This window comes from Columba livia, chromosome 11 (genome assembly GCF_036013475.1).
Source record: "Columba livia isolate bColLiv1 breed racing homer chromosome 11, bColLiv1.pat.W.v2, whole genome shotgun sequence".
NCBI classification, from domain to species: Eukaryota; Metazoa; Chordata; class Aves; order Columbiformes; family Columbidae; genus Columba; species Columba livia.
Window position 1 is genome coordinate 20,995,250 of NC_088612.1, and position 27,153 is coordinate 21,022,402.

The 27,153-nt window shown below is 56.0% G+C and overlaps 1 protein-coding gene and 1 long non-coding RNA gene across 4 annotated transcripts in view; both read left to right on the top strand.

Annotated features, from left to right (window-relative positions):
- ZNF609 (zinc finger protein 609) overlaps positions 1-27,153 on the top strand; it is a 59,562-nt gene that overhangs the window by 2,632 nt on the left and 29,777 nt on the right. For 2 of the 3 annotated variants that reach the window (XM_065076311.1, XM_065076309.1), the window contains exon 2: positions 8,795-9,658. In XM_065076311.1, coding sequence (XP_064932383.1) covers positions 8,912-9,658 — 747 coding nt within the window. In that variant the 5' untranslated portion in view covers positions 8,795-8,911. The remainder of the gene's footprint in view (positions 1-8,794; positions 9,659-27,153) is intronic. The other variant, XM_065076310.1, reaches the window with a different exon arrangement.
- Positions 9,665-26,369, top strand: LOC135580511 (uncharacterized). Its single transcript, XR_010475294.1, has 2 exons — positions 9,665-10,235; positions 11,377-26,369. It is a non-coding gene; the product is annotated as an uncharacterized LOC135580511 (long non-coding RNA).

A 27,153-nucleotide genomic window follows, 5' to 3' on the forward strand; every position in this document is an offset into this window, starting at 1 on the left:
AACACACCCCGTGTTTCCTCGCAGCCGACACTTTGCGGAAAGGTGTTTTTGAGGGGCACCAATGTCCCCAAAGCGCCCAGAGATGCTCTGCAGCTCTCCTATGACACTTCTGATGCTCCACGAGCGCAAGTCGCGCACGTGTGGGCTCTGAAGTACGAGGAGAGCTGCTCCCTTCCCCATGGAATTGATTTGGTAAAGTCACAATGTAGGTGGTTGTACCAGGTGCGAGCTCATCGGTGGCCACGCGTGGCTACTGAACCAGAGCTTTGGTGGCCCCAGGTCGGCTCACGCGAGGAACGGGGAAGGAAAAAGATCCCGCCGGGACACGGCTGCTTTTGCTGTGCATCAGAAACGCGCCTTCGGTGCCTCGCGTGACGTGGGTGTGGAGGAAGGAGTGAGGTTTTGCTCTAAAGAAAATAGAGAAACTCGCCCCGGGACTCTGCTTGCTTGTGCGATTTAGTTTCTTTTAATTGATATAATTTCCTATAAAGAAACGTCTGTTTCGCTTTTGGTGAAAAATGGGGTTTTGAGATGAACCCGAGAGGTTGTTTTGCTGTTGCTGCAGCTGCGCGTCCTTCGCATGCACAAAAATCACTGACGTCGCCGCTTCACCATCGGCTCAGATGTGTGAGGGCATAAAAGAGGATGCCAGTGCAGTGTTACGGATGAATACGGATAATTCCAGGAGAACCTTGATATTTTGTATTTAAACATTAAGCACTCGACATCTACAGTTAATTCCCTCGTTTACGGTGTGGCTGCACTGATTTATTGCTAACAAAGCCGGGCAGTTTGAGAAGGATTTTGAGACATTGGCTGAGCCCATTTGTGGTTTCGATTAAACGGAGCGTTCGAGTGCAAAGAGTTGGGTCGGGTCGGGGTTATCCCGGTGCTTCTCCAACAGGAGAAGGGGCGACTTGGGAAGAGCCTTGTCTGCTCTTCAGCTCTTTGAGGAGTGAAAATGAGGTGTGGGAGGAAGAGGTAGAGTCTTGCTCATCTCCAGGAGCATTTCTGCCCCTTCCCCAGAGACGTCGGAGATGAAATTTCTTGTCCTGAAGATCTCCTCTTTATTTTTGCTTGGGTTTCACGTCTAATCTGTTCCTTCCCTATCGCCACAAGTAATTAAAAGTGAACTACAGCGACCAAAACAAGCTGAGTACACTTTGATGCATGCTCCTCGCTGGTTTTTGATTTTATTCCTTTCCATGCTGGCTAATTCACAAAATTTGGCAATTTGCAATGGGTCATTAGCGTGAATTAGCAACTTTCTGATGGATATCGTAGCTTTGCAAATGCGCTTTATTAATCTCTGAAATACACCTATTTATTATCCCTCCCCGGGAAAGGAAAAAGGGGGTTTCTTGGCATGGCGTTGGCTCTGCTGGCGTTGGTCCCCGTCTGCGGGCACCTTCCTGCCTCCTTTAGTTTGCAGCCTGGTCGTTTTTTCCCAAATCGTTCCCAGACCGGTGGCTTTGACAGCAAGAGAGATGAGAGCCGCCCGGCGCAAATGAAGCCTTAGCTGGTGCAGCCAAGGTGCCCTAATTGCTTATTGAATGAAGGGAATTAGAGGCGTTAATAGGTGAAGTGGCAGCTCCTTCGTTTTTGGAGCAGCAGAGGGATGTTAGTCGTCTTCCGAAGGCTGGGGAATGGCCAAGGCTGCCTGCGTGCTCTTCTCCGAGAGAAAATAAACCCCAGCAGCTCTCCCTTCTGTCTGTCCTCTCCAAATTGGCTGTGACCGGGAGCATCGCTCGACCGGGATCACCCAACTCGTAGAACCATGGAACGAGTCCAGCTCCACAGGACACCCCAGAGTTCACACCGTGTGTCTGAGGACGTTGTCCAGTCTCTTCTTGAACACCGTCAGGTTGGGGCCGTGACACCTCCCTGGGGAGCCTGTTCAGTGTCCAGCACCTCTGGGTGAAGAACCTTTTCCTCATGTCCCACTGACCCTCCCTGGCACATCTTCTGCCATTGCAACTGGGGTCACTCAACTGGGACCACTCCGGTGCTTTGCCTTTGGATGGAGAAGACAGAGCCACGATGCCGACTGGCACGGAGCCCTCCCCGCCTCTGCGGTTCCCCTTTCCCAATGCAGCTCTGCGGAGGAGGATTCTCTTTGGAAAACCAGATGGCTGTGACCACGGGAGCCCCAGTTTGGGACTGGGACCACCACAGGGACACGGGGAGCCTCCAGAGCCCCGTATGGGAAGGGTACGACTGGTGGCTTCACCAGCACCGCGGAGCTTGTGCTGCTGCCAAAAGTGACAGCGGCAAGCGGGGGAAAAGGCTGAGCTCCTTTTTTCCGACATTTACCCCCACGGTTATTTATGCCCCTTGGTTGTCTTTGGTCTTCGCCAGCTCTTCTTTCTTCCCGTCTCCGTGACTGATGCTCGGGGGATCTTTCCTGGTCACATCCATCTTGCTGCTTCCTCTGGCTGTTGAATTTCTCAGACTCCTGGCAATCCTCCAGCCCGCGCAGAGCTTTATCTGAAATTTCTAAGCCTTTTTGGTTATTTTAACATGCTCTCTGCCCCCTTCTAGGTTGCACGTGGGGACAGGCCGCTGATTCCGATCTCTTTAAGCCTCTCGTAAATCACTTCACTTCTGCGCTGGGCTTAGCGAGGGTGTCACCGGACCGGTTTTAAATCCGCGCGGCTGCTCCGCTTTCCCGGTGGAAACCAGCTCCCCGCTCCGGGGACAGCCAACCCCCAGGTTTGTCCCTGTGGGGAGCATCGCGTTGCAGAGCTCGGTGCCAAACGAATTTGCTCAGAGGTCCCGTTTTGAGCGTTCCGTGTTATTTTTGGCAGCGGCACGGCTGGCCAGCTTCAAGGAGAACGGGCTTTGCGGCGCTGGGAGAGCGGCTGCGGGGCCGGTGCTGCCGGCAGCGTCTCCGATGAGCCGTAGCGCCGGCTTGTCTAGCCGAGACTCATCCCGAGCGCTCCCCGCTTAATCCTGGCTGGTTATTGCTCACAGGGTTGCTTTTTGGTTTTGCCACCAGTCCGTGGGTGGCCGAACCCCGTGGTGACGCCTCTTGGTGCTGCCGGATGGGGACGCTGGTTTGGGGTGAAGACGGGGCTGTAATTCTTGTTACCGGTGAACCTTGGCGTGCAGGTTTGGGCACGGCGATTACGCGGTGGGTTCCGCGTGTGCAGACACAACTGTTGAGTGTCGCTGATTCAGGAGAGATCAGAGGCTGCGGGAAGGAAGCTGGCTCTTTCATCTTACCCACCGAATTCTTGTTCTCCCGTGCCTGTGAGTGTTGGTCTCCTCTTCCGCAGTGATGAGAGCGCTGGGCACCAGTGTGTTTCTGGGGGTGCTGAGCGGGCTCCGAGGTGTTGTCAGCTCTCAGGTTTTGAACTCTGCAATCATTCAGTGGAACAACCTCCTCAGGGATGTGGTGGAGTCCCCGTTGCTGGAGGTTTTCAATGGACAGGGTGGTGGAAAATGGCATCTGCGCTCCCTTTCCCACCAAAGGTTGGACCGGGTGACTTGTCAAGGTCCCCTCCAACCCCATCTGCTCTACAACGTGAGTCATGTTGACACGTACGTTTCCGCTTGTAATGATGGTGCTTGCTCAGCTTCCCACCGGAGAAATGTCTTCAGCAGAGGACAAACAGGAGCACCAAGAACGTGACATTTGCCTCTTGTCCTTCACGGGGAAGAAACGATGTTTGGAGCCTTCGTGTGGCTCTGTGGGTATTGATGCCTGAACCAGGGACCACACACTTCAGGGATGTTTCTCTCGCTGTTAGTTTTCTCGAAATACAAAGCTCTAGGCTTCCCCGTGTGTTGGCAGAGGAAATCCGAGTCGTGTTTCATTCAGTACAGATGTAGGGAGCTCGAAAGAAATGCAGGGATTGAGAGACATCAACGTGAAATCACTGTAAACCTGAAGAACCGCCGGCTCTGGGGGCGCGAGAAGCGAAAAATCACGACTCTGAATGACACTTCCAAGAGCGATGGGAGGATTGAAGAGGAACATGTTCCAGTTTTCCCTGTTTTGTGACATTAAGGAGCACCTGAAACGTTTCCTCCTTTTCATGTCCCCCCTTTGTGCGCTGGCAACATTGCCGCCCGTTGCGTTTGGCTTCTCGGCTTTGCCATTGAGCCGTATTGGAGAACGTTGGGTTTTCCAGCTCTACGTGGAGTTTGGGTGCCGTGGTTAAAGACACGTCAAGAAGAAGCGAACAGTTTTAGCTAAGCTGAAGTGTTTTTTCATACACAGCCAGGTTGAGATCTGGCACCCTTATCTCATATCTACAACTTTGCTGGACGTCTTTGCGCCCCATAGTCTTGTTGAATGTTGCCATAAAGGTCGTGGGTGGATAGGGGTGGATGTGGGGTTGAGTTTTGATCCGAGCTGCATTTTTTTGCCTGATGATGAATGTGAAGTTAACACTCGAGAGTGTGTTTGGTAGCGGGAGAGCGTTGTGGCTGCTCAGTCTCCTGAGCTTTGCTCCAGGTAGGGCAGTCGCCCAACCATCCCCACCGGAAAGGCCTTTGCTCCTCTTGTCCATCCTCCCGTGACCTCGTCCGTCCTGCTTTTGTAAGCCTGGACTCAAGTATTTCAGGCTTTTCTCGAGGACGCCAACAAATGACTCAGGCCTCGAGCGCTGCCCCGTGTCAGGTTCATCTCCAGTGTCAAGGCTCAGCCTATGGAAACTCGGGAGTCCCGGCGCGAGCTCCTCGCCGGGCGCTCGGCCTGCAGTGCATGCTGGAAAATGTAGTCCTGGCGGGGTGCACCTCCATATTAAAATAAAAAAAACCTCAGAAGGGTGGCTCCATTTTATTCAAATTGCGTTCAGGCTTCTCCCTCCCGCAGCTCGCCGGTGCCGGCCCCGAGAGCGCCGAAGTTGTCCCGAAGCTCCTCCGTTCCGAACCTCGCTCCGTTTCACAGCAAGCAGCTTGTTTGGAAGCCCCGCGCCCCAGCGTGTTTTGCAACAGCTCGGCCTCCCACGGGGCGCAGGCGATGGGGGGATCCTGCCCCCGTGGGGTGGCGGTTCTGGAGGGGGTCGTGGTAAATCTCCTTTGTCTGCTGCAGCTTGACTGATGGATGGGGGAGAGCGAACCCTCCTCCCCTGCGTGATTTCTTGAGCTGAAAGCAGCAAGTGAGTGAGGAAGCTCCTTTGTGCAGATTTCTCCGTCTCCTCTTGTGCGTGCCAGCTGGCTCGCGTTCAACATTTCTCTTTTTTTTTCCTCCTTTTTCCTCATCTCTAGAGAGAGAGAGGGGGTGGGGAGAGAGGAGAACATCTTAAAAAGAAATCTGCAGAAAAGACATGGGAGTCACTTAACAAAAATCCAACCCAAACAAGCCCAGCTGGGGAATTACAAACGCGGCGGTAGGAGCCGAGCGAGAGGCAGGCGCGTTTCCCCCCCCCGCCCCGAGTTTCTTTAGTCGTAAAAGGAAACAAAAAGGGATCTTGTGCGGAGGCGGCGGATGGGGAGAGCGGCCGGCCCGCTGCCAGGAGGGGCCTGGACACCTCGTGCTGCTCCTGAGGAGCCCTTTGGGGTCTGGGTGAGCCAGGGGGGGCTCAGCGTCCCCGTGAAGCTCTCCCCGGGCTGCCAGTGCTGCGTTTGCCCCCCGCCGCTCCATCCCGGGGGTCTCTTTGCTCTTTGGGTAGCGCTCTCCGAACCCCCAGCTTCCCGCCCGAGGTAACGCCGCATCCTGCGGGTTTTTATTCTCCCCACCCCGTCGTCTTTGCTGCTCCTTCTTGCGGGCATTCCTGAAAGTTAATCAGGGTGAAAATTGCAGTCGGTCATGTCTGGAAGCCACCAGAGGCTGAAGCTGGAGCGCTGCAGGCTGGATGGAGCACATGGCGATGAGACAGGCTCCCTCCGTGTGGGCTGCTCGTTGCCAGGAGAAGAGCTTTTCTCCTGCATCTCGCCGCCCTTGGGCGTTCAGTCCTTCCTCGCTTTTGGTTTCTTGGCCTCCGGTAAGCGGCGGAGAAAGCCGGGGCCACGCGGGTTTGCTACCAAGCATCCTGCCCGGGTTTGAGCACAAAGAGCCGGGGGCTCGTGCGGTTTCCTCGCTCTCGTTTTGAAGGTGAGCCCGTTCTGTTTGAATAGCTTTCTCTAGGTGTGTTTGAAAGTGAACTTTCAGGTTTTGTCTTAATACGCTTGGCTCCGTCCCAGCCCGTATCTGCGGATTGTAGAGGTCTCAGCACCTAATGGAGCTGAATTATTCATGTCTGGTGCTGTGTGTGCGCAGCATTCCCAAGCAGAAAGCTGCCTCCTTGTAGGATCTGCGCTCCAGGACTGCTCTTAAAACGCTTTGTTGGCAGGTCTCCAGGCCAACAAGTGAGCACATGCTTTTCATGTTGCACGGGGATCAATCCCGCGATGGCAGGAGGTAAGGGGAAGGACACGTTCAGAGCCCAATCAATCTCTTTGCTCTGTTTTCGGAGGTGCTGGGATTTGTGGCGGCTTCACTCCCCCCGTTGGGCAGACGAGGAGGATCTGGATGGCACCCGGAGCTTCTCCGGCTTTGCCAAACCAGGCGGTGGGAAGGGACCCTGCGATGGGTCCGACCAACGTAGCAGTGGCATCACAGGTCAGAGGGTCTTGCTTGGGAGAGAGAGCCGAAACCCTCATCTCCAAAGAGACAAGAAACGGGGAATCAGGGTGGGAATCTCAGTGTCTGAGCTGCGGGAGGTGCCTCAGAGGCACGTGCATTGGGTGACTTGCAGGGGACGCCCCTGGATCCTGCCCCGGGGCCCTGGTCCCCAACCGCGGGTTGGGAAGGGCCGATCGCTGCCCCGGTCCCTCTCCCGAGCTCTGGGCACGACGTGACTTCCCACTGCTCCTGCAAACCCGCCTGTTCTCGTCCGTCCTGTTTGCGGTTCCCTCTGCATTAGCCGAGCTTGGGCTCCCTCGACGCCTCCTCCGTAGGGTGAATGGTTTTTTTCTCCTCTTGTTTTCTAACCCTTTGATTGTTCCTGGCTCTCTAATCTCCGGGAACCCAGCGGACTTCTGGGCTCCTTCTTCTTTTTGTTGTGGTAGGAGTTGGCAAACGCTGCTGCTGTTTGCATGGTTTCAGAGCAAAGTCCTGCTCGTCTGCTCTCCTTATTTCGTATGTGTAAGTAATATTTATGTACAAATGCATGCTCAAAACAGCGAGCTGAGAGCCGGCGTCGCGCGGAGCAGGTGATGCTGTGCCTGTCGCAATACAGCCCTGCAGATTGTCTGTCGCCTTCGTGTCCTTGTCCGTCTGTCCCTCTGTTTTGAGCCAGCCGTGGCCCTTTGGGTGGGCAGCTCTCGGGGCTGGACACCGACCCCCATCCTCCCCGGTAGCTGGTGTGTTGGTCCCGCGTGTCCCCGCGCTGTGGGGTTGTCGCTGTGCCTCGACTTTGGGGCTGTTACCACCTAAAAATCTGGTTCATCCACCCGGCTTTGCCCATCTGGACAAAGCAATTGTTGCGGATCCGTGGCACAAAGGGCGCCGGGGCGTCTGTGCCGATGGTTGCTGCCCGTCGCCAACCCCATGGGCAGTTTGGGGAGGTGGGTTGTGGGGTCGGGCTGGATGCCGGGGCAGGAGGAGGAGGAAGAGGAGGGGGCAGCAGCGGCAGGAGCACGTGGGGCAGCTTTGGGAAGCCGTTTAGCGACTGCGGCGCACAAAGTGTTCTCCTGATTTGGCACTTTCTGTGCCGCTGAAATGAGAGGTCAGTGCTTTTCGTTTCCAGCTTGCGTGCTAGCCCCCAGCTCCTGGGGTTAAAAATCTCCGTAATGACCTGTCAGAGAGCGGATTATTAGCTGTACAGGGCCGAGGATGCTGTGGGGAGCAGATGGAAAACGGCCTGGCTGCGGCAGGCTGGCTGATGAAAGAATCCCTGGCATTTTTACAGTGTTTGCATCTCTGGAAACGCACCACGAAGCTGCTTTCCAGGCTCTTGCCTGCTGGGGTTTGAAGAAATTCGTGCTTGTGTGGGTTTTGTGTGCGTGGTGGTGTTGTTTCCCCCCCCCCCCCCCCTTCTCATTTCTGTTTAAATCACCTGGTTTTGAAGTGCTGTTCAGAGCTTGGCGAGGACAGGCAGGAGAGCAGCGCCAGCCTAATGGGCGCTCAAGGATTTGGGAGGAGATGTGGAGAGCCAGGAGCTGGCTGGGAAGAAGCTGTTTCACCTCTTAATTATGTCTTATAATTGCCACCAGCTAATATCAGCGAATATCTTTCAATCCCCACACCAGAGCAGGAACATGGATCGGCCCACGGTTGACCCCGGACGGCCCGAAATTTCTCCGAAGGAGAAATTTCGGGCCGTCCGGGGTCAACCGTGGGCCGATCCCGTCCTTCCCAGTTAAGACCAGTTACCCATACAACTGTGCCTCAGTTTCCCACCATCTGAAGCTGCTGGAGGTGATGGGTTTCACACCATAAAGCCTGGGGGTGCAGGATGGAAACCCAGCGCTTCCCGCTACCGTTCTTAAGCCTCGCGGGCACTCCAAAGCCGGGGATTTATCTCCCACCGAGACACTCGACTTCCCCGGCGAGCGGCTCTTGTCCCTCCCCCCGGGTGGCATCGGCAGGAGAGGAATCAATCCTCCCTTCCCGGGGCAGCGCTCGATAATTCAAAGGGAAATGGCGAGCGGGGAAACGTGTGAGTAATGTCTTGTTGGAGCCGAGAGCCGTGACCTGCCAGGGCTGCTATTGATCGAGGGACCGGTGCCAGATGGCTGCTGTGGCGGGGAGGAGACGGGAGGATGTTGCGATAGGGGATTTTTGGGGGGTTTAGAGCTCTCCTGCCCGCACGTGAAGGCAGATGTTGGTGTGTAACGCTGTTGTCTGTGCTCTTCGTTTCAGCAGCGATGCCGTCACCTGCGCAGACCCCGAGCGCTGGAAGCCCCCTGAGGAAGTAGGTGACCCCCAGGGCCTGGAGCAGGGAAGAGCCTTGAACCGCGAGGGGCCGTTAACTCTAAGATGTCCTTGAGCAGCGGAGCTTCCGGAGGGAAAGGAATTGATGCGAACCCGGTTGAGACGTACGACAGCGGGGATGAGTGGGACATTGGCGTAGGGAATCTCATCATTGACCTGGACGCTGATTTGGAGAAGGATCAGCAGAAATTGGAAATGTCGGGCTCCAAAGAGGTGGGGCTGCCGGCACCCAACGCGGTGGCGACACTACCGGATAACATCAAGTTTGTGAGCCCGGTGCCGGGCCCGCAGGGCAAGGAGGGCAAATCCAAATCGAAAAGGAGCAAGAGTGGCAAGGACAGTGGCAAGCCGACGCCGGGGACCTCCTTGTTCACTCCCGGCGAGGGCGCTGGTGGCAAGAAGGAGGCTCAAGGACGTTCTGGGGACGGCGCGAACTCGGGTGGCTTGGTGGCCACTGTCACCCCAAAGGGCTCGGAGAAGTCGGCCAAGGCGTCTCGCAGCGTGGCCGGCTCCAAGAAGGAGAAGGAGGGCGGCTCGTCCAAAAGCAAGAAGGAAAGGGGTGAGGGCGCGGGGGCTGCGGCCGAGAAGGAGCCCAGCGTGCTGCAGCCCCTGGCCCTGGCCGTGAGGGTGGGACAGTACGACGGGGGCCAGGGGACAGAACCTGCTGCTGCCGAGCAGCTCGGGAGTATAGCTATCGACACGGGAGCTGCGCTCAACCCCTTGGGAGTTAAGTCGGAGCTGGAGGACGGGGAAAGCGAGTGCCGGCAGCTGAAAAAGGTGAAATCGGAGAAGGTAAGAAAGGCGAAGGGCTGCGGGTGGAGGTGGCGTTGCCGCTCGGCTCCGGCGGCTGCTCCAGGGAATGACAGGGACCACTGGCGGCCGGTGCTGGTGGGCAGCTGGTGCTTCTGGTTGTGGCGTGAGGACACTTTGGCCGTGTGACGTGCCGGGTCTGGCCGCGGCGATGGGAAGGCACCGCTCGCGCTGTGCCCGTGTTCTACAGACCTTGCAGTCGCGGTGCGTCAGGCTGCGATCCTGCCGGACCCTCGGGGATCTGGTTTCATCGGTGCCGAGTGGGTCCGAGTCTCTCTGTGGCTCTGCGGGAGCAGCCAGGGCCGGTGAAGGTGATCTCAGCAGCCTGTGCCGGATCCTGCCAGGACAGGACCGTGTCTGGCCGCCATGCTCTGCTTCCCAGGGGCTTCACCTTGCGTGTCAGAGCTCTCCGCAGCTCCCACAGGAACTTATTTCTCTCCAGTTGCATCATTTGCAGAGAAGGAGACCTCAGCGTGTTGGTAAATGCGGGATCTGCGCGGGGGCGCGGGCAAGCACGAGATTGACAGGAGCTGCCACCTGGTTTCTGACTCCGCCGTTGGTACGTGGGCTTTGTCCCCCTCGCGGTGACTATCGGTGGGTTCCTGAGTGGATTTCCTGTCATGTTCCTTCTCCACTAACGTGCAGCAGCCATGCTGAGCCAGCAAAGTTCCTTTTCCAGGTCATGGGGCCCACAAAAAGCCCAGCCAGTGGTGTGCGGTGATGTGGTGTACGTCTGTCTGTCTGTCCGTCTGTCCGAGTGCCGTTTGGCTCTGCACAGCTGTTTGTGGATGCAGCCTCCTGATGGGCGGCTGGGTTCAGTTGGTTTTTAGGAATCGTGGTGACTGTCGTGGTTTCTGTGGGCAGGCGGGGGCCGCTTTGGGGTGCGCGGAGCTGAAGCTTCTCCGCACCGGTTGGACGTGGGACGTCACCGGTCCGATCGGGTTTGCCGTGAGCATCACGAGCGTCTGCGCTCTTGGGGCTCAGCCCTGGCGCTGTCTCCACGTGCTGGGTGTCGGGAGAGCGGTTGGGGGGTGTCGGGTGTGTGTGTGCCCGTGTTTGCAGCTTTCGGCTCCCCGGGAGCATTCCGGCTTTGGTATAGAGACCACGGTGCTGGGTGGAGAGCACTCGGTGGATTTGGGAGAGTTGCTGAGACCAGCGAGATGTTGGGGAGATTTATTTTATTTCCACCTGCAAAATATAGAATATATACGGAGAGAAGCGTGGTGGGAATGGTCAGTGATGGGGGAAGAGCTGCTAAGTAGGTCAGTGCTTCCTCCGTCAAGAGAAAGGCTCCTGGGGCAGGAGAGTGAAGCCTGTAAAATGAAGGGTGGTGCGGAAACGCCGCGTTGTTTCCTCATCCCTCCCAGCAGCAGAACCGGCAAAGGAGAGCGGGGAGAGCAGCAGCTGCTCTTTTGCGTGGTGGACTTGAACGCTGCTATGAGAAGCTGTGGGTGCCGGAGGCTCAGCTGGGTGGGTTGGTGGAGGAGGAACCCGTCGTGGGGATGGACGGGGCAGTGTCTCCTGGTTGGGGAAGCCCGAGGAGGGCTGGAGCTCGGGAAGTGGTTTGGGAAATGTCCTGAGGCTGTTCTGTTCCTTCACGGCCATCCCCGCTGCCATGGGAGCTGCCTGGACCTTTGGTTGGACCCCATGGGGCTTCTCCTGTATTTTCGCTATGATTTCTTTCCCTGCTGCGGGTGCAGAGAGCATCTACAGGTACCAATGCCAAAGCAGGGTGGGGATTGTGAAGACAGGGACCAGACATCATGGGTGTTGATGGGACTGGGCCCACGTGAAGCTCCTGAAGTTCAGCCAGGCCACGTGTGAGGTCCCACAGCTGGATCAAGGCAACCCCGGTATCCTGCAAAGAACAACCCTGTGGAGGAGGACTCGGTGGTGCTGGTGGGTCTGGAGAGACCTTAGTGTGGTTTTTCAATACATACTGGGGGCTTGTACAGAAGATGGAGAGAGACTTTTTACCAGAGAAGTAAAGAGGGTGGGTTTAGATTGGACAGCGGGGAGAAATGTTTTATGGTGAGTGTGGTGAGACACTGGGATGGGTTCTTCAGAGGAGCTGTGGATGCCCCATCGCTGCAAGTGTTCATGGCCAGGCTGGACGGGGCTCTGAGCAGCCTGAGCTGGTGAAGATGTCCCTGCCCATGGCAGGGGTGGCACTGGGGAGCTGGGAAGGTCCCTTCAACCCAAACCATTCTGTGGGTCTATGATCTCTGCACACATATCCTGTGAGAACAGTTCTGCTGTTTCACTTGTCCCAGTTCAGGTACAACCACATTGATAAAGGCTCATTGCGATTTTGGGGGAGTGATTTAAGGTCTGGATCTGCAGGAAAACATCTCATGTCTGGTCTAAGAGGAAACGTTGGCCATGTTCCATCAGCCTCCTGGGCACAGCAAGATGACTTCCCTTGGGCTGGGACACTCATGGGTGAGGAGAAGAATGGAGTCTGTGTGGTGAGGAGTGGGAACGTGGTTTTATCTCTTGAAGAAGCATCTGAGGATGAGCCAGTGACCGGCGCAGGGTGGAGGATGGTGATGAGAGCGGCCTCGTGCTGTCCTTGTCTCCCAAAAGCTGCAGAGATGCTGCTGAATGGGTCTGGAGGACAAGCCCAGAGCAGAGGGCTGTGCTGGCCGTGGGAGGGCAGCTGTGCCCGGGACGGAGGGGACGAGTTCTTGCAGGCCTGGGGACAAACCCTGCCTGGGAACGGAGCAGCTTGTTCAGAGTGAAACAGGAACGGCCGCAACGTGACTCAGCCCAACCTTTGGTCCCCGGCAGCGTGTCCTCTGGGTAACCCGGCGCTGCTCCCGCTCCGCGTCTGGGATGGAGCGGGAGGGACCTTCTCTCCCGTGCATACGTGCGGTGGAGCAGCCGGGCGGTTTCGTTGTACCTCCCTGGCTGGATTAAAGAGCACTTGAACAACAAGTATTTTCGCCTCGCTGCGGTGCCTCGGTGCCACCTCTCGCCCCTCCTTCTGCTTTTGTGCTCTTTGAACATCTCGCTGGAGGGTTTCGCAGCCCTCCCGTCTGCGCCGGCTGGAGGAAAGAGCTTTGCTTTGGGGTTTTCACGTCTGCAGGAGTTGCCGTGGTATGCACGGGCAAGGTCACCCTTGCTCCTGTGTCTGGCGCTGCTGGTGGACGTGGCCCATGGGCTCAGTGGGAGATGTTTTGCCGGTGTGACCCCACAGCTCTTGTGGTTGCCGCTTTCCTTGGGAACCAAATCTCCCGAACGCCCTTTTTCTCAACACATATCCAGCTCTGTGGCATGTCCTGACTTGTTATGTACTCGCCTTGAGCCCGCTGCTACCAGTGCATCGGGACACGAGCGATAACGTCGCCAGGGATCGGGCTGATGGTGACGAAACCTGTTGGCAACAACCTCTCCGAGACCTTCCAGGGTCTCCGGGGTGGAACAGGCCGCGGGTGCAGGTTTCCCTGGGGCTGCCATTCGCCAGCTCCCAGAGCCCCAAAAGGTATTTTTGGGGCCACCAGCGGGAGCAAGAGAAACAAGCACGTGCTGATGGACCCGTGTCCGGAGCACGGGCACCAGAACCAGGTCTGGTTTGGGAGGGAACGGCCGCGCTGGGCGAGCGGCCGCGCTCAGCAAAATGGCCGTGCAGGGCGCAGCGGGGCTCGGCGAGCCGCTTTGTGCCGCCGGCCGCGTTCCCGTCCCGCGGGTGGGTTCCCGGGGCGGCGAACGCCCCCGCCAGCCCCGCTCCGCCGTGCTGCTGCCCCGGCACCCGCGCGCTGGGGCGGCTCGCCCGGCTGCGGACCTTCGGCATTAAACAAAAGAGCCTCCCAGCTCTTGGCTGCTGCTCCGGCTTTGTTTTGATTGAGAGGTTGTTCAGCAGGAGGAGGGCGCATGGGTTGGTTTTTTTTTCCCCTCCTGACGAGCGTCCAGATGCGACGCTGCTGCAAGCAAGGGAAAGGCAAACAGAAGCTGCTGGAGACTCGGCAGCTCTGAAAAGCCTCTCCGGGTCACGTGCGCTGCGGCGAGGAGGGTGGATTTGGCCATGTCCCTCCGTGCCATAGGGGATAAAAGCCAGGGGTGCATTGTTTTGACCCTGAATTTCCCCCTCTGAGCGGAGATCGCAGGCTTTGGCTGTCGGGTCGGGGACACCGCAGTGGTGTGAAGATACATTTCTGGTTCCCTGGGGGCCAGTGTGGCCTTGGAAATGGTGCTTTTGTGTTGTTGTTAAGACATTTTTGCTGGGAGGGCCGAGGATTGGATGTGCCAAGGTGACTCCAGCTTGGAGAGGCAAGATCTACCAGGTCCAGCCCAACAGGAGGCGGCCGCAGACCCTCCTGGGGACATTTCTGCACGTTAGGTGTTGCGTTTCCTTCTGGGTTTGTATCTCATAGAAAGAGGGACGCGTGGGAGCTGCCGTGCCTAGGGCTTGAGCCTTCCGTGCTCGCAAAAAACCACCCAAAACACACCAAAGCAGCTTTTCCCACCCCAAACGTCAAGACGTTTGACGCGAGGCTTCAGCAAAGCCCAGGCTGCCCTGACCGAGGATGGAGAGGCCTCCTCGGCCTCATGTGTGGCAGACGTGTGTGTGATCTGGACCCAGAAGTGACAGGTAGCGCCCAGCCTGGGTTCACTTGCCTCGGGGCTGGATTTTGGGGAGGAAAACTTCCCAACGGAGGCGTTTGGGTGAAACCACCCTTTCCCTTGCAGCTCGCTCTGGTCTCCAGGGCTGCCTCAACCCTGCCATTCCTTTTCCCCTGGGATTTTTCGGGCAAACGCTTGGGGTGGATACCTGCTCATACCCCGAATCCGGGCAGAAGTGATTTTCCTGCCCGCTCAGTGCTGTGTCCCCCTTGTTCTGCAGGGAATGGCGCTGACAGTGATGTGGGGTGCAGCGACACAGGGATGCAGTGACAGGGGGTGTGGTGACATGGGCGTGGGGCGACAGGGGGTGCATTGTCACGGGGCTGCAGCGACATGGGCTGCAGGGACACAGGGGTGCAGTGACAGGGGGTGCATTGTCATGGGGCTGCAGGGAGACAGGGTGCATTGATATGGGGGTGCAGTGACACGGGGTGCAGGCAGCTGCCTCTCGCCATGGTTTTTGTCCCCGGCCGGGCTGGGATGAGCTGCTGACAGGGCCGTGCTGGGAGGTTTTGGGAACAGCACCACTCGGTTCCTTATCGGCCCCGGAGCTTCTGCCGCGGGAACAAGGCGCGAGGGGCACGCGGCCAACTCGTGTCAAGAGCTACAAAGGAGGAAATTGGCCTCGTTCACTTAAAACCATGGGGTTAGTCTTTGAGTTTTGGCTCCTGCTGAGAAGTTATTTATATGCGGGCTTTTATTATTTTATTTTTTTTTAATAACTGCTGGATGTAGCAGCTTCAGCCGATCCCACCTCTGAAGGCAAAATTGCATCTCTCCCTGTTTGCTTTCCCGGCTGGCAGCGTGAGGAAGGACTAGTTAAGGGGTGAGTTAGTTGTGCTGCCCGACCCACCGGCATTACCGGATCCCAGTTAATCGCTCGTTGAGCCCAATCGCAGCCCCATCCCCACCAGAGCGGGAAGCAGGACCTGTGGCAGCAGGTACCGGAGCTGGGGAAGCAGAGAAAAGGGCGCTGATGGAGGGGACGGCTCCTCCGGGGGGTCTGCGCCGCATCCTCGGCACGGCCGAGCTGCACACCTGACACTGTGATTAGAAATGCTGATGAAAAGGCCGGTGGGTGATTGATCCTGCTGACTCACGGACCTGATTTCTCCTGCGATGGCGAGGGGAACGCTGGAGATGGGTCAGATTTTGAGGCTAATCGGCCTGGGTAGACTCATGTTTGTTACTTTGCTTCCAGGCTGGCGGTGGTTGCTCATTAGCCTAATGACCCCGGTTACCCAGCACCATTTATCTCTCCGAGTGAGATTGCTTTAAAGGAAGATTCGTGCGTCTCCGAAAGCTTCAAAACCCGGCGGCTGTGCCGGGGAGGTGATGTAGGGGGATGTGCCAGGAATAACCTGCTAATGAGCAAAGCTGCTCCAACCACTGGAAAGGGCTGGGGAGCAAAGCACCGTCTGCTTGTCCCTTCCTCCGCTTTTCCAGCGTGGTTTGGTGGGGATTTGCCACCTTCTCCCTGTTTCCTGCAGGCTTTGTGCCGCTGTTTTCCCAATGTTTGCCGTGCAAACACGGTGCTGTGTTCCTCTGACGGTGATTTTCGGGCTGTGAAATCCATCCCACCTGCGAGTCCTTGTGCAGCTGGAGATTGCAATGGACTTTCTGTGGTGACTCATCGGGGTCTTCCCACCTCGTGGTGGTCGTGGAGTCCTCATTTCGCTGCAAGAGCAAAGCCGCCCTGGGTCTCGCAGGAGTTGGAGAGCCGGGGAGACACAGCCCAGGGCTGGAAAAAGAATCGCCGGGCTCTGAGATGATTTAATGCCACCAGCAGCCTGATGATACGTTGTATTTGGTGACAACATCTGCTGGAGATATTCCTGTCGCTGTTACTCACTCCTGCCCACGGAGCAGCGCGGGGGGCTGAGCTGCTGGAATAGAATAAAGGGGTTTTGTGGGCCGGGGCAGCGGGGGACACGGCTTTGCCGGCCGGTGTTGGGGTGTAAGGGCCTCTCGCGGGGCTGGCGGTGGCTTTGGCCAGCACCTCTTCTTGTCCCTTGTCCCCTGGCTGAGCGGTGCTGTGGGCAGGATAAATCCCTTTGCAGGGAGACGTTAACCACAAAGCTTTTGTACGGTGGAGTAACAGCACGTGCTTCTGTCTGCTGATGTTCCCCCTGTGCTTGGACTGAATTTAGTTTAAAACTCGGTGTCTAGATATATTGTAAAATATTGTCTGGCCCTCGTTCTCTTGGGGTCTGGTGAAGATGGTGAGCAAGCCTGCCCCTCAGCATTAATTCTGGTCACGGCGTGGAGGTTGCCACATTTTACATCTCGTCAAGGGGATGGGATGTGATACAACTCAAAACGGTGTTTTGCCCGGTGCGAGGGACCAGGAGGAGCTGTGCGGGCTCTGCGCTGCCCTTCCTTAGTGCTGGAGCCTCCGTGCCTCAGTTTCCCATGCGTGGATCAGATGCCCCATTAGGTGCTTTGTCGAGCAGAAGCACCCAAGTGCTCTGGCTGGAGAACACACCATCACAGCTACAAACCCTGTGCTGATGTTGTGTTTCCTTTGCTTTTTTCCCCCATGTCAGCAAGTAATTTCACCCTGGGAAGCTCGCTCCCCAATTAGCGATGTAAATGCAATGTTGTGATTTTTTTTTCCCCAGGTGCTATGCAAACGAACGCTGTTCCCAGCCTCCTCCCGCTTGCCTCCCCATCCCTCCCTCCGCTTGCTGGGATGCGGGAACGTGGCCTCCCGCCCTGGGAACAGCCCCGTTCACCCGTTGCACAGGGGGCTGGTTATGGAGTGAACCCTGTGGCGGCACCGGCCTGGGGTTCAACCTGTGAAACAGGATCCCGTGCTGGGGCTTGGTCCTGCGTTCAAGTACGTTTGGGCTGGAGGAAGCAGAGCAGCCTGTGTGTGTGACAGTGGTGGGGTTGTGTTGTCCCAAAGGGGTTTGTTCTCTAGGATATCTACAAAATAATCGGTGCTGCTAACGCCAGTGTTGGTGCCGGGATGGCACATTGTGGCAGAGGGGCTGCTATGTCCTCGCAGTCCCACGCTGAGCATCGTGCGCACCGAGAGCCACTGCTAACGTGATTATTCCAGCTCCGAGTGTTTCACAGAATCCCAGAATGTGAGGGGCTGGAAGGGGCCTGGAAAGCTCACCCAGTGCAATCCCCCCATGGAGCAGGAACACCCAGATGAGGTTACACAGGAAGGTGTCCAGGCGGGTTGGAATGTCTGCACAGAAGGAGACTCCACAACCCCCCTGGGCAGCCTGGGCCAGGCTCTGCCACCCTCACCCCAAACAAGTTTCTTCTCAGATTTCAGTGGAACCTCCTGTGTTCCAGTTTGCACCCATTGCCCCTTGTCCTGTCACTGGTTGTCACCAGAAGAGCCTGGCTCCATCCTCCTGACACTCCCCCTTTCCATATTGATCCCCAGGAATGAGTCCCCCCTCAGTCTCCTCTTGTCCAGCTCCAGAGCCCCAGCTCCCTCAGCCTTTCCTCACACGGGAGATGCTCCACTCCCTCCAGCATCTTGGTGGCTGCGCTGGACTCTCTCCAGCAGTTCCCTGTCCTGCTGGAACTGAGGGGCCACAGCTGGACACAATATTCCAGGTGTGGTCTCCCCAGGGCAGAGCAGAGGGGCAGGAGAACCTCTCTGACCTACTGACCACCCCCTTCTAACCCACCCCAGGTACCATTGGCTTCCTGGCCACAAGGGCCCAGTGCTGGCTCATGGTCACCCTGCTGTCCCCAGGACCCCCAGGTCCCTTTCCCCTACACTGCTCTCTAATAGGTCATTCCCCAACTTACACTGGAACCTGGGGTTGTTCCTGCCCAGATGTCAGGCTCTACACTTGCCCTTGTTCTATTTCATTACATTTTTCCCTGCTGTGATGTGGGCAGGAGACAAGCGGGGACGTTGGTGCCGGAGCTGAGCCCTGGCCATGGAGCGCAGGAGGGATTGGAAGGAAAGGACGAGCCGGGGCTGAAAAGGAGCCTGTGCGGGGGGATGGCCGGGCGCCAGGCGGTAACGAATGGCGGGGAAGAGCCGCGTGTGCTGGCGAAGCCTCTCCCAGACAGGCGGATCTATAGGCGGCCTTGTCGGCAGAGCGACGCTTTAGGGCTTCAAGTGCTGTTTGCTGTTCTGCGGCCGGGAGGGGAGGAAGGCACCGTGTATATATATCACAGAGCCCAGCAGTTTGCTAACAGGAAGGTTTATTTTTTGCTGAGCATTAACATTTCAAGGTACAGGAACTCTGGAGGTATTTAGTGTTTTATGGTCTTCCAGGCCGGCTATTAATACTTTGTGTACAGGGTGAAGGGAGCTGGAGGGGCTGAGCGTTGAATGGCCCTTTGAGGGGAGCCAGCCTTTTGGTACAAACCCTACAGCCGCAACCAGAATGTTTCTCAGCCGCCCTGACCCAGGGGGAGAGATAAAGCCCTTTGCTAACGGGGAGAGCTGGTGGTTCTGCAGGGACTGGATCTTGTGTCAAAAAAGCATCGCGATGACCGAACGTGCCGTGGCTTTGCCAGTTGCTGCCTGGTTTGCGGACGAGCGTCGTCCCAGGAAAACGCTGTCTCAGCTCTGTCCTGCAGCCCAGGAAAGCAGGAGATGGTGGTGTTCCCCACAATGGATAATTCGATGGTAGCGAATGGGGCATCATGTCCGTGTGGGCTCTGTAAGCAGGTTCAGTGTTTGCTCATTCCCTGAGGCGCGTGGCATTAAAAAATGGGAATTTGGGGATTTCTGGGCCGTGGGTCCCGGTGCAGAGGGCAGCGGCAGGTCCCGGGCTGTTTGTTCTCATGCGGACGGTGGCTGTTTTGGGGTTCCCAACACTCCCAGTGTGCTCGAGCCCAGGGGTGAGACCTGATCCTGAACCAGTGAGCAAAGCTCCTGTTGGCTTCAATGTGAAGTCAGCAAGGGTGAACGTAAAGAGCAACACCGTCTGCCGTTAAAATCTCAATGCGGCCTGCACAATAGCAATACTTCTCATTGTCAGATGGCAGTGTGCTCGCACAAAGCTTTTCCCAAAGTCCTGGAGCAACAAGAGATGCCCATTAGCACTCTGAAGACTGCGCTCTGCTGGCGCGTGGGTCAGATAATGTGTTAATGCTGCTCAAACAGCTTAACTTTAATTTCTTTCTTCCGCGTAGCAGCAGATAGTTACAGTGATGGCATTTAAAACAAAAAGTCTGATTATAGAGTCTGGTCAAAAATATACAGCTTGCAGCCACCTTTGAAGCGACAGAAGAGGAAGGAGGCGATTTCTTATATTTCAGGCAGAAGACAGAAGTTGAAGCGATGCCCTGCGAGCTGCGCACAGGGAAGGGCCAGCCCTGGGACGGGCATGGGTGAGGTGCACCACGTTTTCCCGGTGTCCTTTGGCCGCAGGAACGAGAGCGACCAGACTTGCAGGTGCCTCTTCTTTCTGGGCAAGAAACCAAGAGCTTCATCCTCCAGGCCGCCGGAGCAGCCAGATTTTCTGGGCAAGAGAGGGATCCATTTGGTGCAGATCCCAAGCCTGTGGTGAGGGGTTGGCTCCTCTTTCAAAGCCACTACTGTGAAGCGGAGCATGTCGAGCTGCGGCAGGGGGCCGGGGTTTTGGTAAACTGGACATTTCTGGGCGCAGAGACCCGTGTTACGGTGCTGTGCTTTGCTCCTTGCTCATTGTTCTGCCTTTGTGCGTTGCCCAAAACCCTTTGGTCCCTGGCCAACCTGTTTCAAACGTGGCACTAAAGCAGCACCGGGCAAGAGGGGCCTGGGCAGTGAGGGTTCCAGCGTCCCACCACCCAGCAAGGCCATTAAAACCCCATCTCCTCTGGGAGCTGATGGGCTGATACAGGAGATGGGAAGAGAATCTCTCTCAGTTTTCCGTTGATCCTACGGAGCCGGCGTGGGAGGCTCAGCCGGGCCGGCTGTGTTGGTGGCTGTTGGCTCTGGCACTCCGGTCCTCTTTACTTCTCAGTTCTAGGAAATCGAATAAAGAGAAAACCACTTAGGGGAGGATTTTAATCAGAACTTGGCAGGAGAACTTAGAGAAACCCAAGAAATCTTCAGACGACTGAGATTGCCGATGAGCGGAAAGGGCAAAGACTTGGGTGGGTTGGGTTTCTTCTGGCCTGTTTAGTGGGATCACATTAGCATTCCTGACCCCCTGAGCTGAGTGAGAGGAGAAATCAGTCGTCTTCAACGTGCAAGAGACTTGCTGTCAGCTGGAAATGAGGCAGAGTCCTCTGGGGTGGTTGATGGAAGTCATCCCAGACCTGGAGATGATGCCCAGCATGGCTTGGAGGAGATGGCTTTGTAGTCATTGTGGTCTTGCAGATTGGGGCTGTTGTGTGGTATGGTTGGGTTTCTTCAAGAAGCTGGTCTTGGCAGGCGTGAGGATTGGGTTCATGTGAACCTCATGAAGTTCAACAAGGCCAAGCGTGAGGTTCTGCAGCTGGGTTGGGGCAACCCCCGGTATCAATACAGACTCTGGGGGGCGAACGGGTTGAGAACAGCCCTGTGGAGGAGGACGTGGGGACACTGGGAGGTGACAAAGCGGACAGGGGCTGTCTGTGTGCTCTCGCAGCCCGGAAAGCCAGTTGTGTCGTGTTGGAGCAGGTCCAGAGGAGGCCATGGAGATGGTGAGAGGGCTGGAGCAGCTCTGCTATGGGGAGAGGCTGAGAGGTGGGTTGTGCAGTTGCAGAGACGCTGGACAGACCTTATTGTGGCTTTTCAATATGTATGAGGAAGAAAGAGAATTTTTACCAAGGTCTGTAGTGACGAGACAAGGGGCAACAATTGTGAACTGAAAGAGGGGAGATTTAGGTTGCAATTAAGGAAGAAATGTTTTTATGGTGAGGGTGGTGAGACACTGGAAGAGTTTGTGGATGCCCCATCATGGGGGTGTTCAAGGTCACGTTGGACGGGGCTCTGAGCACCCTGAGCTGGTAAAGATGTCCCTTCCCATGGCAGGGGTGGCACTGGGGGAGCTGGGAAGGTCCCTTCAACCCAAACTGTTCTGTGGGTCTGTGGTGTGAAGTTGTTGACGATAAATGCTGTTGGGAGTGAGAAATGCTGCTGGGAGGCTCAAAGCCTTTGGGGGTGACGTTTGGGTTCAGACCGAGACTTGTGTGAGGGGTGTCCCCTTGAGGGGTGTCTCTTGGAGGGGTGTCCCCTTGAGGGCTGTCTGTTGGAGGGGTGTCCCCTTGAGGGCTGTCTGTTGGAGGGGTGTCCCCTTGAGGGGTGTCTGTTGGAGGGGTGTCCCCTTGAGGGGTGTCTCCTCACTTGTCCAAACCTGTTGCTGTGCTGGGAGATTCATCTCTGCTCTCCAGACCCCGTGTATCACTGGCGATGAGTTTCCCATAACATCTCAGCTCAAGTTTCTCATTTTGGGGTTTGGCTCAGTTGTAACTCCTTCTGTAAACTGTTATTTCGGAAAATTTGATTAAAAATCCCTAGAGTGGTACGAGTAGCTTGGCTGTTTAGGGAAGGAATGCTGCAGGAGCGGTTCCTGCGTGTGTGTCCTGCAGGTGGGTAACCCAAACCAGCTTTTATTTCCCTATTCCAGGCGAGGTGAGCATGTAATTTTGGTTTATGAGCGTGGGCCTGGCTCTGCTCAGCAGAACCCCCCAAAGTTGTGTTTATTTGTAAAAGGCTCTTCAAGACGCCATTCTACCATTGCTTTTGTTTTATTGATGTTCCAACATCTGGACTGTTTTCGTAAATGTGCTTTCATCCAAGAAGAGGCTAAGGGAGTGTGAACTGTTCTGATAAAGCTGCCAAAAATAATCATTGCTTGAGACTAAGTACCACTCTCGGGGCTTTCTCCTGTAAAACAATTTGTGGGTGAGGACAACGAATGACCCAGGGAAGCCCCCAAATGCTCCAGTTGGTTTTTCCTGCTGGGGGTTCCAGGACTGAAAATTCATGTTTGAGTTTGTCACGCGCTGCGTGAGATGATGTGATCGGGTCAGGGAAGTTGCAGGAGATGGTGGTTGAGGTGGCCAGGTCCTTGAGAGGAGGATCTGCCCACAGCCAGCTGGTGGGAACCATCTGGAACTTGATGATGCAGATGTCCATCTTCCTCAGCCTTGTAACGACTGAGCATAGTGGTTGGACTTGATGACCTTGAGGGTCTTTTCCAACCAAAATGATTCTGTGACTTGCTCTTCCTCCTTCAAGATTCTGATCTTGTGATAAGCTGATAGGGCGAGTCCGATGGCTGGCATGGCATTGAGTGTTGAGGTGACAACGGGATATGGCTGATCTTTAGGGTTTTGGATGAAAAGTAGGGTGGTGCAGCCTGGGAAGTGCTGAGATGCAGCAACCTTAACTCTGCCCCTTCATCATCCTCCCTCTGGCAGCGTTCGCACTCATCATCACGTGTCCCTATGCTGTCACTTTGACAACTTGTGTCTCGCTGAGACATGGAGGTCTACGTGGTATGAGTTCTCCAAAGTTACGTGGCCACGAAGCAAAATATTGTTTTTGATGCCGTCTGCTTTGTAGGGGACGGAGTTGGGTCTGCCGGAGGGGGTTTAACGTGCTCCCCTGGCTTTGTGCTGCACCACGCCTCTCCCAAAGGACACGGGGCTGGTTGTATGAATTCACAATTAACTGAATACAGCCGCTTCTTAAGGTGTTGTTAAGAAAAGTGTGCTTGTAGGAGGGCTGTCTGCTGAACCCCTTGGCTGGTGGCTTGCACGGCAAGCCTCAGGGGTCACGTTTTGCAGGTGGAACTTGTGCGGTGAGAACGTTGGTGGCTGTCATGTCCCGTTGAGTAGCACACAAAGCCCAACCTTGAATGTGCAGCTGCTCGGGTTCTCTTTAAGACAACCAGCAGCTTTGGAGGGTGAGTGCAACCCGGGGATGATGCCACCACCAGCGGGTGGAGGATTCATGTCACAACCAGGAGTTTGGGTACTAACCTGGAAGAGATTGTGTCAGTGGGACAACGTGTTCCTTCTCGGGGGCTCCTCGTGACTCTAGAAACATGAACTCTGGGAAGCACCAGGCGCTTGGTGGCTCCTCAAAGCCGTGTCCATGCTGGCGAATGGCGCGGGACACGACCCAAGCTCTGGAGACTCGCTGGAGGGCTCCAGCTGGCTGGGAACTCAACAGGGCCCAGAGCCGCCGCTGTCCCGCCTAGGCCAAGGATTCTTAGGGGTTTAATTGACCCGTCGGGGCTGCGAGGCCGTTCCAGCGACACGTTTATTGGTGTCAGCAGCACCGAGCACCCGCCGCAGCTTCTGCAGCTTCTGCCTTCCCGGGGGGCAAACGCTGCGCGTTTCCTCTGGACCCAAGTGAAAATCTCCACGTAGGTTTGTCATCGGGCTTTTGTGAAAGTTCAGCCACAGGTCTTCATCTTGTTCCTCCAGTGTATTTTGGATTGAAGCGTGGTCAGTTTGGTCCTTCCTCTTACTCAAGCCTTCTCTGCGCAGGGGGAATCTTTTATCTGTGTGTGTTTTTCATCAGCAGCGTTGGCTGGAGCACAGATCGCAGGGCATTGGTTCCTCCTAAGCCAGGTGTGAAGAACTGAGACCGCAGCTGTGCCAAGCAACTAAATAATCCCGAAATGCACGTTTGCATTTTCTTATCTCCTCCGTAAATCTGTCTGGACGTCAGGAGTAGACTGTTCCACCTGTTCTACCACCTTGTAGGCTGCTCTCCTCAATGGGTGTCAGGACACAGCAGATATTTGGTTACGATCTCTTGGAAGATGGGAGATCTCACCAGGTTCATGTTCAGCCTGAGCTTGGGCACAGGAGCTTTTGTGCTTCCTTGCGTGATCATCTGAGCTTGTCTGCAACACTGGGACGTGTCCTACCTGCCTCTGGCCACCTCTTCCCACACTGATACTCAACCATTTGTGCAACCGTGTGGGGAACTGGGTCAGGGATATGATCCAATTAAAAGCTACACCGAGCAACATCAAAAGCGGGTTTGAACCAGGCGGTTTCCCAGCGCTTGTGTTGGTAAAAGGGCTTTGGGCCAGGGGAGGGATGGACGGCTGTGGTTGGGCCGTGGTGGATGGTTCCTTCTGATGACGGTGCTGGCCCATGAAGACTCGTTGGACACGGCCTGTGTTGGTAGGCGACCGCAGGGACAGCAAACCCGACTCCTGCTGGGCTTCATTTTCTTCCCGGAGAGCCCAGTCTCGCTCCCCGGCGGTTGGATTGATGTCTCAAGGCTCATGGGGAGCCCTTGGCCACATTTTCATGGGCTCCTTCTCTCCCAAGGGTGCAGCTGTGGGTGCAGGGGGCTGTGCCGCACCCCGGGGGTTGCCTGCAGTAATCCTGCCTAATCCTTTAATCTGTATCAACACTGATAGGTATTAAAGCAGCAGATAAGGTTCAGACGGTGGCTCAGCGATATCTCCACCCTCTTCCAGCTAAATCGGGGCCGGTTGTGCTTTCTCTTAAGGGGGCCGTGCAGGTTTGCTGGGTTGGCTGGGGAGGGTGGATTAGCAGCTCCTGTGTCGCCAGACAAGCCCGTCGTTCCATCGACGGCCATTGTGCGCTTGCCGGAATGAACCCCTCCAGTGCGTGGAGCCAAGCTGGAGCAGCAGCTCTGCCGCCTCCTGCTCGTTGCCTGTGACGTCCACCTGGATATAAGCCTGATTTGGCTGGAAACGCTTTGTGGAGCTCTCAGGCAGCAAACATGAATGTTTCTTGGCTCTTGGTGCTGTGTGCGGCTCCGGACGGGCGTCACCTCCTGCCCCACATCCAGCCCAGGACCATCACCTCCATCTTCATCCTCCTTATCGCTTCTTTTTGGGCACCTTTCCTGATGACCGAGGGCTGGGATGTTCTCACTTCTACAAATGCCACAGCGCTCTCCCATGAAGGTGCTGGGACTCCACCGTAATTACTGAGTAGCAAATGAAGGTCGTTAGCACTTGGAAGAGCAGCTCGCGGTTGAATTCCCCACACAAAATGAACCATCCCTGTTGGTTTTGCCATTGTAGGCCCGTCCCCTGTTTCCCGTCCTCTTCCAGCTTCTCCCCATGCTCATGGGATTGCTCCGAGTTTGCCACCCATCCCCTCAGCAGCAAAGCCGTGGTTAATCCTGCCCTTAAATCCTTTAAGCTGTCAACAAACAACCCCCTTCTTCAACTTGTAGCACGCAAGCTGGACTTGGGACAGAGCCTGGCTCACAACCCCAGGCTTTTGTTGCTGTTCCCACATCCTCAGCTCCTGGTCCCGTTTTTCCCAGCACCGGAGCAATGGATCTTAGGTGGAAAAATATTCCGGTTCGTAATGACCCAGCGCTGGGTTCCCGGTGCGTTGTGTTTGGTGTCGCAGGTGAAGATGTTGCTTGGATCCAAGGATCCTCCTGGCAGCAGGTGTTGGCCTTGCTTCTGGTCTACATGAGCTGCTTGTGCAGCTGGTGGCACCAAAATGGGCTCAAAATCTCCACTAAAGCTTTTTCAATAGACAGACTATTGCGACACATCGTTGCGTCGGTGGTCCACACGGATGGTGCATTGACAGTTTGGCTCTTCCAGGCTTGTTTATTCCTTCGAAACACAAGGTTGTATTGTTGGTTTGGGTCGTATTTTCATCAGGGATTACGTTAGATGGTTCGATTATTGCATGTCTTTGTTTTGAAGAATCTCAGTATGCCCTCCTCGGAAAATCTGCATCCTCCGAGGCATTTGGCAGAACCCAAGGGACCAAAAAAAATCAGCGAGCGCTTCTCAAAGTCTCAGTCTTGAGTTTCTCTCCAATGTAATTTGGTTTCTTCTCTGAAACCTCTGGATGAAACAGGCTGTGGAGGTGGTGGGGTTTGCACCACACTTGCTCTCCAGGTCTGTCAAACAAGCGCTGTGAACCTTTGCGGCTCCCTCAGGAATATCAAACGGCACCTTGCGCAGAGTCCCCGCGCTGGGGATTATTCGGGAAAACAGAAGGCAGGAAAAGAAGAGGTTAATTTGGTGCTGGCAGCTCCAGAAACTCGTGTCCTCCAAGCCGTGGTTCAGCTCGGCTGGCTCAGGTGCAGGTGCTCCTCGGCTTATCCCTCTGGTCTGGCAGAGGAGACGGGATTTGGAGGAAATACCGCGTTAAATTTGAAGTTCCGAGTTATTGAAATAGGTGATTTACAAAAAGAAAGAAAGTGTGCTTGTTAGCATGGGCTAATTGCAAAACCCACCTGCGCGCAGCCCCACGGACGCCGTTTCTTCACCCAGCCTGTTCTGCCGCTGCGAGCAGAAGCAACAATTCGCTCCGTCCTCGGGAAACGCCGCCAAAAGCCCGGGGCTGAGTTTGGGGTGAGTGAGGGTGGGAGGACAGCCCTGGGCAGAGCTGCTCCCACGGGCGATAGCGCCGCTCTCGCTCTTTCCAGGAGCCGCGGGAGGATCGCCCCAGGCCTTACATGCTTTTGCAGGCTGATGTGCTCGCTCACCCACCACCAGCAAGCACGGGCTTGAACAAAAGCCGGTTGCCTGCATCTGCGTGGTTCTTTTATATTATATTTTCTTGCGAACAAGCTGGGTGATCTCGGCTCGGCTGTTGGCACAGCGGCTTGCAGCATATGACAGATAATCGGCCTGGCTCCCCGCCTGCGGAGGAGGCGAGGCTGCTATCAATACGTGACCTGGGATGGCACGGCAGCTTTAGAAATCGCTGCCGGCGCTTCGTGCCTCTCTCCTGATTCTTGGCAAATTCGGTATCCGCCGCCAAGCTGCCCAGTTGCTCCTTGTTGCTGGGCGAGCGTGGTCCTTGAAGGCTTCCCGCCCAGTCCCGCTCCTCTTTTAACATCATTTCTCAAGGGATAAACAGAAAGAATCACTCTGATATACTTCATGCTGGCAGCTTGGCTTGCCCCTTTACCTGCGTGCAGTGCGGCTCCTGACAGACACCGGGCTTGCCACTCAAGCCCATAATCTTTAAAAGGCAAA